The sequence below is a fragment of the Drosophila serrata genome, unplaced genomic scaffold (assembly GCF_035046125.1).
Source record: "Drosophila serrata isolate PLE 108 unplaced genomic scaffold, ASM3504612v1 contig_355, whole genome shotgun sequence".
In the NCBI taxonomy this organism is placed as follows: Eukaryota; Metazoa; Arthropoda; class Insecta; order Diptera; family Drosophilidae; genus Drosophila; species Drosophila serrata.
In genome coordinates, this window is record NW_028257253.1 from 1 (window position 1) to 10,239 (window position 10,239).

General features: G+C 45.6%; 1 protein-coding gene across 1 annotated transcript; it reads left to right on the forward strand.

Moving 5' to 3' along the window:
* Nucleotides 1-4,811: 4,811 nt before the first annotated feature.
* LOC147642791 (uncharacterized) lies at nt 4,812-10,010 on the forward strand. The gene is given in 5 exon segments (XM_086838600.1): nt 4,812-5,959; nt 6,037-7,122; nt 7,276-7,616; nt 7,619-8,876; nt 9,071-10,010. Coding segments are annotated over 5 exon segments (4,773 nt in total).
* Nucleotides 10,011-10,239: the final 229 nt, after the last annotated feature.

The window sequence follows — 10,239 nt, forward strand, 5'->3', positions numbered from 1 at the left end:
AGAAAAGAAGGTAATCATATACATGGACGATATTTTAGTTGCAAGCAAAAGTTTAGAAGAACATTTAGATATTGTAAAATAAGTATTTAGAAGGTTAGTAGAAAGTAAGTTAGAATTGAGAATGAATAAATGCAAATTTTTACAAGACAAGGTCAAATATTTAGATTTTCTAATTTCAAAAGATGAGATTAAAGCTGATAGCAAGGGATTAGAAGCTATACAAAACTTTCCAATTCCAGGCAAGGTGCAAGCGGTTCAAAGCTTTTTGGGTCTTTCTTCGTATTTTCGTATTTTCATTAATGATTTTTCTATATTAGCGAAACCATTATATGATTTATTGAGAAAGGATAAGCTTTTTAGGTTCGAAGAAGAAGAGTTGAATTGTTTTTCGCTTTTAAAGTCGAAGTTAATGGAAGCGCCAGTGTTAGCTTTATACGATTACAGAGATGATATCGAACTTCACTGTGATGCAGGTGCTTTAGGATTTCGGGCTGTGCTTCTGCAGAAAAAAAATGACAGCAAGCTACATCCTACTTTTTATTTTTCAAAGAGATCAACTGCAACGGAAGCGAAGAATCACAGTTTTGAATTGAAGACTTTAGCTATAATTTACGCGTAAAGAAGATTTAGAATATATTTGCTAGGCAAACGATTTAAAATTGTAACAGACTATAGCTCTCTAATTTTAACCCTCAATAAGATTGAGTTGAACCCAAGAATAGCAAGGTGGGCTCTAGAGCTGCAGGAATTCGATTATGAGATCATTCATATAGATCATTATGGGCCGGTAGATAGTAGCAGATCGAAAAAGCTTATATTTGTGGTCGTAGATGCTTTTACAAAGTTTGTTAGGTTGTACACAACAAAAACTACGAATACAAAAGAGGTGATAAGTGCATTAACAGATTATTTTCGAGCTTACCTAGATGCATAGTATCAGATCGGGGCAGTTGTTTTACATCTTCTGATTTTGCAGAGTTTGTGGAAAAAAGTAATGTGAAGCACATAAAAATAGCGACGGGCTCGCCGCAGGCTAATGGCCAAGTTGAACGAATCAATAGAAGTCTTGGACCTATGATAGCAAAATTGACAGAACCGGAAAAGGAATTACATTGGGATAGAGTTATGGAAAAAGTAGAGTATGCAATGAATAATACGATTCATAAGAGTACTAAGCAGTGTCCTAGTGAAACATTTTTTGGGATAACATAGAGAAGAGAAGAAAAAAAGAAAGATTAAGAGACGAAATTAAGGTAGAAAATGTTAGAAAAACTATAGAAGATGTTAAAAAAGAAGCAGAAGAGGAACAAAAAAAGTCTCAAATAAAGAATGAAAAATATTATAATGCAAAAAAGAAAATTGCTACAGAATATAAAGCAGGAGATTATGTTATGGTAAAGAATTTTGATAGCACTGTAGGAGCTTCGAGAAAACTCATTCCAAAAAAAATAAAGGTCCTTATGTAAATGAAAAAGTGTTAAAAAATTACAGATATTTGCTTAAAGATATTGACGGGATCCTGTTGTCTCGCAATCCTTATCAAGGTGTTTGGAGTGCAAATAATATTAAACATTGTTTAAAACTATAATTAAGATAGTAAACTAAGAATTGAATTGTAAATGAAAGAAACAAATTGTAAATTATAGTTAAGTTATAATACAAAACAGAGATAGATGGCTATCTCAAAGTCAGGATGGCCGAGTTGTAGCAGGCCAGTTAAGAGACCACTCTAATTAAGATGTTAAGCTCTCTCAAGAGAGAGCATGGGAGAGCTGAGAGATTGGGGGGTTTTTGAGTGGTTGCTGAGAGCGGCAGATCACTTGGTGATAGAAACTGAACAAGACAAGAAATCTTGGGGGGGTTTTTGAGTGGTTGCTGAGAGCGGCAACTGAACAAGACAAGAAGTCTAAAGACAAGAGCGAAGAAAAGACAAAACCAAGTATAAAAAGTTGTAAATTTAATAATAAAGAAAATATTAATAACAGAAGAAAAGAATAAGAAGTGTTTAAAACTAAAAGGCGGCCTCAATAGTTACACTACCGATCATGCGCACAGTTACGGCAGATGACTCGGTCATCCGTTGATCCCCCTGAGTATGGCTGACGGCCATATGTAGTCTATTAGGGAATAAATAAATATACAACAATTTCTTAAATTAATAAACACAATTCTATTTATGTATAAATATACTAGGAAACCTGGCCAACTTCGTTTCGCCACCAGATGGCTTCGTTTTATGTAACATTTTGTTTGGTGATTAAAAAATGAAGACATTTTATTTTTGTTTTATATTTTAAAAATAATGGAGCCAGTTTAACTTTTCCACTTGCGCAGCGCAATCCCGCCAATGAATGCCAATCGATTGTATGATGCCAATGACCTTCGTGTCCTCACGCGCTTTCTTAATAGGGCACTTTCTATTATTATATTTTTACTTTCTTCGTTTAAGTTCTGTAAATACACTTGTTGATCATGATGTTCGTTCGCACGTCGTCCTTTTGGACTATAACTTCAAATGCACGATCCACATTGTTCAGGTCAGGAGCCACTGTACGGCCGCCGGGCAGAGCGGGTCGAAGAGCACCGCTCTTAGCAATCCGATCTCTGCTCTGTTAAGCTAGGTTCGGGACCGCGATATGCCGGTCGCCGTTGCACTCCCGCTCTCGTTTTTTTTCTAAAGCTCTGTAAGCTAGGTTTAAGAGTTACTTATATGAAGTCAAATAAAACAGAAGTGCGTCTCACCACCACCTCCAACGAAGGTCAACTCCTTGCACGGGCCTGTTGTGCGAGCAATTTACTACAATTTTCAACTCCGGATCTTGAGCAGCCGGCCCCAGCTACATAAATATTTGGTCCTTCGAGCCGGATTACCCTTCGATAAAGAAGATAAGTACGAAATTCCACTCCGTTATCTTTCCGTCTGCATTTAGTCCGTTATTTCTCGGTACATATATTCGTACATCAAAAGGCAAACGGTCTTTACCTCAGTTCCAACTCCGTTTTATTTCTGTCTGCGTTTACTCCGTTCTTCCTCGGTACATATTCTTACATCAACCGACAAACGGTCTTACCGCAGTTCGTCAGTTCATACATACCTACATATGTCCATATTCATATTCGTTGTTCGACTGTCAAAAAGTTACATTTACAATATACACACACACATTCCCAAATACAGTCCACTAAAGGCTCTACAGCGCCCATACACATATCCGCACACATAATTACCCTGTTATTAATACTGGCTTACATTATTTATATTTTTTTACTCAACAAAAAAATATTTATAAGGCCACGGAAAACTACAACTATAAATTTTTCGGGATTGGGTACATACATTGAATATATGTTGTGCATAATTTAATTCCAAACTAATACAACAATAAAAACATTATACGAAGAACTAAAGCCGCCCATCAGTATTCGCGATTGAGCATACATACAGACATACATATGTATATCCAATACATCGACGGAAGCTCTCTACATTTTAACATTGCATACAACATACATACATTGTACAACAGTTAACATCTCATACATCCATATGACAGCGCATTTTCGGCATTCAACATTTCATGCATTCATATGTGTATTCATATGTATATATTTCAAATTGTCATACATTTATACAGCAGCGAGGGTTGCTAGCATCGTACTTGAACAAGCACTTGATAAGCCAATATACCTGGTGCTTTACTCCCATCAGTCTGATTTAATTGTTATTATTATATTATTAATTAAAAATAATTATATTAATTAATTATTAATTGTTATTTAATAATTATTAATTATTATTTATTATTTAATAATTATTAATTATTACTTAATAATTATTAATTGATTATTGATTATTATTTAATTAATTAATTGAGTTATTTAAATTATTAATGAACTGAATTGGTTGAATTAAGTGCATTAATTAAATTACTATTATTATTATTATTGGTTGGTATTTTTTCACCCACGCAACCAGTGCAAAAGCTATATCCGTTCATTTACTATTATTATTATTATTGGTTGGTATTTTTTTTTCACCTACGCAACCAGTGCAAAAGCTATATATCCGTTCATTTACTAAAATTATTATTATTGGTTGGTATTTTTTTTCCCCACGCAACCAGTGTAAAAGCTATATATCCGTTCATTTACTATTATTATTATTATTGGTTGGTATTTTTTTCACCCACGCAACCAGTGCAAAAGCTATATATCCGTTCATTTACTATTATTATTATTGGTTGGTATTTTTTTTTCGCCCACGCAACCAGTGAAAAGGCTATATATCCGTTCATTTACTAATATTATTATTATTTTTTGGTATTTTTGCCACCCACGCTAACAGTGCGACATTTCGTTCCCCATTCTGCGGCGTGTGATTCCAAGGATAACAATTTAAGAGTTGGATATTGTGTCGATAGGGGCCACAACGCGCGCATATTCATCGGTCACCGAGTCGGTTTAGTGATTCGTTTCCTCCAATTGCTGCTGGATTTCTTATCTTCAAATTTGGGGTTCTTATCGACTCCGTGAGATCTAGGGTGCCCGCATTCATTTCTAGTCGATTGGTTCATTCAAGTGTGTCAACACTATTGGGTCAATCGCAACGTCCGTAGTCGAGTATGCCAGTAGGAAACGACAAAAAACCACAGGCGATTCCATCAATCCGCTTGCAAAGATCCCAATCCGTCTCTCCGCGCCGCTCTCCACTTAGGTCAGGGTCCACCGCTGCCCGATCAAGGATGAACAGTAACGACGCTTTAGATACTCGCCCAGGTCCATCGTCGAGGGTCACTCGATCGACCACGAAAATGGCTTTGAGCGCCATCGACGCCATTGCGTTAAGGAAGTTTATTGCCACGACAGACCGTGTGAGTCAATTTGAGGCTAATATCCACACTCCGGGAACTCCGGAAACTACCCAGGTCTCTCCGTACATGTGTCAAGTGCGTCGCGACCAGATTCGGTCACTTTGGGAAAAGGTGGGCAGGGATTATGAAAGTTGTTCTGAACTTATAGCGGCATCCGAGGAGAGTACGTCCATCGGGCTAACTCTTCAGTCCAAGTATGAATACTGTTTCTCGATCTACGAAAGATGTGTTTCCAATCTCCAAGAGTTGATCGATAAGAGCGCGCCTTAGGCCGTTCAGGCGTCCGCAAGCATTCACGTCCCAAATTCTACCGTCTGCCACCCGTGGACACTGAAGTCTTTACAGGCGACTATCTTCGGTGGCCCACCTTTCACGGCGATCTATATAAACAATGCGCGTCTTACGCCGGTGGAACGGTTGTTCCACTTGTTGTCCAAAACGAGTGGCGATGCGCATGCCATTGTTTCCAAGGCACCACTAACCAACGAAGGCTTCAGCTCAGCGTGGCAAAATCTTTCGACGCGTTTCGAGAATAGGACGTTGCTTGTCAATAGTCAGTTAAAAATTCTCTTTAACATCCAGGGTGTGCCCCAAGAGTCCGGAAGCGCTTTAAAGGAGCTACAAGGCACTATACAGAGTTGCCTGACTGCTTTAGAGATGTCATCCATCCAGGTCGAAGCTTGGGACTGTCTCCAGGTGTATATGGTGTCGTCAAAACTTCCCAAGCTCACACTTTCCATGTCGGAGCAGTCGATTCATAACAAGGCGGAAATTCCTACCTGGAAGGAACTCGACTCCTTTCTGACAGAGCGCCATCGTACGTTAGAAGCCATTGACGATGTCCGGCCCAATGGGCCCGTGCCAGGTCCGTCGAGACCGTCACATGCCAATGGACCCTCACGCAGGCTCAACGCGTACGAAGCCCGGGTGGCTTCGGCGCCCAAAGGGTGTGATCTGTGTTCAAGGGAAAATCACCCTGTGCGGATATGCCCACGTTTCTTAGAGATGGACGTTAATGGGCGGTTAGACTACATAAAGAGGAAGCAGCTTTGCTTAAATTGCTTTGCTCGAGGCCATCAACAGCGAGAGTGTACCAGTCCGCATAGCTGTTTTACGTGCCACAGCCGGCATCATTCTTTGTTACATCGCAGCAATCCTTTTACAGGTTCTTCAAGTTCTGGGGGGCCGTCGAGGTCACCACCCACCACTTCTGCAGCAGGTGCGGTACCCCTCGAAGATTCCTCGGATGTGCAGGTGTGTTTCACGTCCGGTTCAAGGGCCGTCCTACTAGGTACGGCTGGGTGCTTACCGGGCCCGTGTCCATTGCAGGTCATCGCAGCGTGCCCGCGTTCTCCACTCAGGTTTCTCGGTCGGTCGAGGACCCCCTGGACAAACTTCTTACCAAGTTCTGGGAGGTGGAAGAGGTGCCGGCTGAATTGGTATCCGAAGCTGATTCGGCGTGTGAGAAGAACTTCCTCCGGACCACGAAGAGAGGCAGTTGCGGGAAATATGTGGTGACACTGCCATTTCGTGGCCCTGATCACGTAGGAGCGGGGTTGGCACATTCCAGATCCTTCGCGCTGTCTCAGTTCCTGCGGAACGAACAACGCTTGAGGAAGGATCCGTCACTCAAGGCACGGTATGAGGCCGTTATCCGAGAGTACCTGGATCTAGGGCACATGATCGAAGTTCCAGCCACGAATCATGTTGCCAGCTATTATCTCCCACATCATGCGGTTTTCTAGCCCGAGAGCACGACAACGAAGGTGCGTGTCGTGTTCAATGCATCCAGTCCGTCCGCAAACAGGACCAGCTTGAACGACATCCTTCACGCGGGTCCAGTTCTACAGTCCGATTTGACAATCCAAATTCTAAAGTGGCGGTACTTTCGGTACGTTTTCAATGCCGACATTGAGAAGATGTACCGTCAAATTTGGGTTGATCCGAGCCATACCTCGTTCCTACGCACCCTATTTCGAAATCCAGAGGGAGAAATCCGAGATTACGAGCTAAAGACGGTCACCTTCGGAGTCAATTGCGCCCCATTTCTGGCGATCCGAGTCCTGCAACAACTCGCAGATGACGAAGAAGAGAGGTATCCGCAGGCGAGGCATATTATTCGAAATTGCATGTACGTGGACGATGTCCTAGCCGGAGCAGACTCCAAGCGAGAAGCTGAGCTGGCTATTCAAGAGTTGGATAAGGCTCTGAGGTCGGCAGGGTTCCCTCTACGGAAATGGATAGCCAATAGCCGAGCAATTTTGAAAAATATCCCGAGTGAGCATCTCCTTCACGCTGACATCCTTGAGATCGATTCTGAAAGTACGGCGAAAACGTTGGGGGTGCGCTGGAAGGCAACATCCGATGAGTTTTTCTTTGTTCCGCCTGAACTGTCCTCTGACGCGCCCCTTACGAAGCGACGGGTCCTGTCCCAAATTGCAAAACTATTCGATCCAGCAGGCTGGCTTGCCCCCTTTATTGTCCGATCTAAGATGTTCATGCAGGACATCTGGCTCCAGGACCTAGGGTGGGACGACGTTCTCCCCCAGGAATCAGCTCAGAAATGGACCGAATTTCTTGAAAGTTATTCCTCGCTCGGTCAGATCCGCATTCCGCGTTGGGTCGCATTCCGGCCAGGACTGAGGGTAGAGCATCATGGGTTCTGTGATGCGTCGCAAAAGGCGTATGGTGCGGCCATCTATGTCCGAGTTGAAGTTGGGTCTACGATAATGATCAATCTGCTCACGCAAAGACGAGAGTGGCACCGGTGAAAACGGTGTCGCTCCCGAGGCTAGAATTATGTGGAGCCTTGCTGCTGTCCGAAATGGCCGCCTCTATTCTTCCAAAGATGCCCGGGTCCACTACAGGCTTGCACTGTTGGACTGATTCGACGATCGTGTTGGCATGGCTAAGCAAGCCAGCGTGTCATTGGACAACATTCGTCGCTAATCGGGTAACCAAAATTACGCAGTCCACAGATGCGGAAAGTTGGGCACATGTTCGCTCCGAACAGAACCCTGCAGATCTCGCAGGCAGGGGAGTGTCGCTTAGAGACCTTACCGACAGTCAGCTGTGGTGGCACGGTCCGGCCTGGTTGCGTGTGCCCCGCTCTGAATGGCCATCGTCAGGCGGCGAGTCGCCCGAAACTGACCTTGAGAAACGAGCGGTCAAGGTCCATGTCGCGGAGGTACTCCCAGAGGACATTCTCGTGCGATTCTCTATGCTCGACAAGGCATTGCGAGTTTTCGCATACGTATATCGGTTCATTCAACGGTCGCGACGAATAGCGGGTCCCTGTGAAGAGCAGCTGTCCAACGATGAGATCGCCGCAGCCAAACGGCTCCCAATTTCCACGTCCCAACGTCGATATTTCCCGCTAGAATACGCCTGCCTGAGCCAAAAAACGTTCAGTTCAACCATCCAGTTCCATCAAGAATATGAATCCAGGGAATTTCTGCTGGCATTGAAGGAATCAGTGACGAGTGCCTATAGTCACCAGCAGATTTTGGGGCAGTTTATTCCTCCGGGAGCGCCCCATATGGGGGGTTTGTGGGAAGCTGGAGTCAAGAGCTTTAAAACCCAGTTTTATAAGTCCACAGCCACTCGAAAATATACTTTCGAAGAGCTTTCCACGCTTCTCGCCAAGGTCGAGGCCTGCCTGAATTCGCGGCCAATCGCTTCAATGTCCGAGGACCCCACAGATTTGCTGGCACTCACGCCGGGGCATTTTCTTGTCGGGGGGCCCCTCCTCGCCATCGCAGAACCTGAAATAAAGGGTACCACGACTTCTATAATCAACCGGTGGCAGCACCTTAAGGCTATCCATCAGCAATTTCGTCTGCGGTGGAAAGAGGAGTACCTCAAGGAGCTCCATAAACGCAATAAGTGGCAAACACCCACCGCCTTGCCGTGGGCGATATGGTTGTCATCAAGGACGACAATCTGCCATCCAATGAGTGGCGGCTCGGCAGGGTCGATGCGGTGTCTCCCGGACCAGACGGTCATGTCAGAGTAGTGACCATTCGCACTTCTCGAGGTTTCGTTAAGCGCCCTGTCGCAAAGGTCGTCCTGCTACCATGGGTAGCCGTCAATCGGCCGCAATGACTAGTCTCTTCCTAAATCCATAGTCCTCCGCGCCCCCTGGTCTAAGTCCTACCGCTACCTCCAACTAATTTTGTTTTTATTATCCTGTCCAGCAGATCAAGCACCATATCTCCACGTCCACGCAGTGCCGTCGTTCTTGAGAGCAGACGAACTCGAGGTATAAATTCCTACCGCTGCCGAGTCTGCCATGGAGTTCATCCGCTACGGAAGTGTCGCCGTTTTCTTCGGCTGAGTGTGGAGAAGAGGCTCCGCGCTGTGCTCGCCAACCGCTACTGTGCGAATTGTCTGGCTCACGAGCACTCCGATGGAGCGTGCCGCCGGGGTGATCTTTGCAAGGTGTGCCAGCAGGATCACCATACATTGTTGCACATGCACGAGCGTCCGGCACCTCGCCGACAGTCACATCGACCGGCGTCTCCGTCCTCTCGGCGTTCGTCTACCGCGCCCCGGCCCACGTTCACCGCACGTGAGTCTGCTCCTAGCGTTCCTCGGGACGCGGCGGTCGCCTCGCAAAGAGCTGCCGACCCGGCAATGGCGCCGTCATTGTCGTCACTGCTGCAGCGGCATAGCGCAAACGTCCTTCTGACTGCGGCAGTGCGGATCGATACCGGGACGCGAGTCTTCGATACCACGGCTCTCATCGACCCATGCACACCGACGAGCTGTATCGACGCCTCGCTGGCTAGATGGTTCCGCCTGCCGACGACCAACGTGGGTGGGGAGCAGATTTGTTCGGCCGTCGTGGGGTCGAAAGTGGATGCCAATCTCCGGCTAAATCTCCTATTCAAGATTGAGCCGCACGTGCGTGTCCGCACTCCAATCCGTGCGCTTAGCGAGACCGTGCGGGCTCAGTTTCGAGACATCACATTGGCGGATGACCGTTTTTATCTCCCGGCGACAATTACCGTGGTCCTTGGTGCGGACGTGTATCCGAAGGTGATGCAGCCAGGTTTCCACAAGGTACAGGACGGACTACCGGTAGCCCAAAGCACAGTATTTGGCTGGGTCCTGTCCGGAGCCTGCCACCAGTCATGAGGAGCAGCGGACCAAGTTGCAACCCGTATGGTTGCAAGGGGGGCCGGAATGTTCAGGTCAGGAGCCACTGTACGGCCGCCGGGCAGAGCGGGTCGAAGAGCACCGCTCTTAGCAATCCGATCTCTGCTCTGTTAAGCTAGGTTCGGGACCGCGATATGCCGGTCGCCGTTGCACTCCCGCTCTCGTTTTTTTTCTTGAGCTCTGTAAGCATGAGCGCGGAGTTATTTCT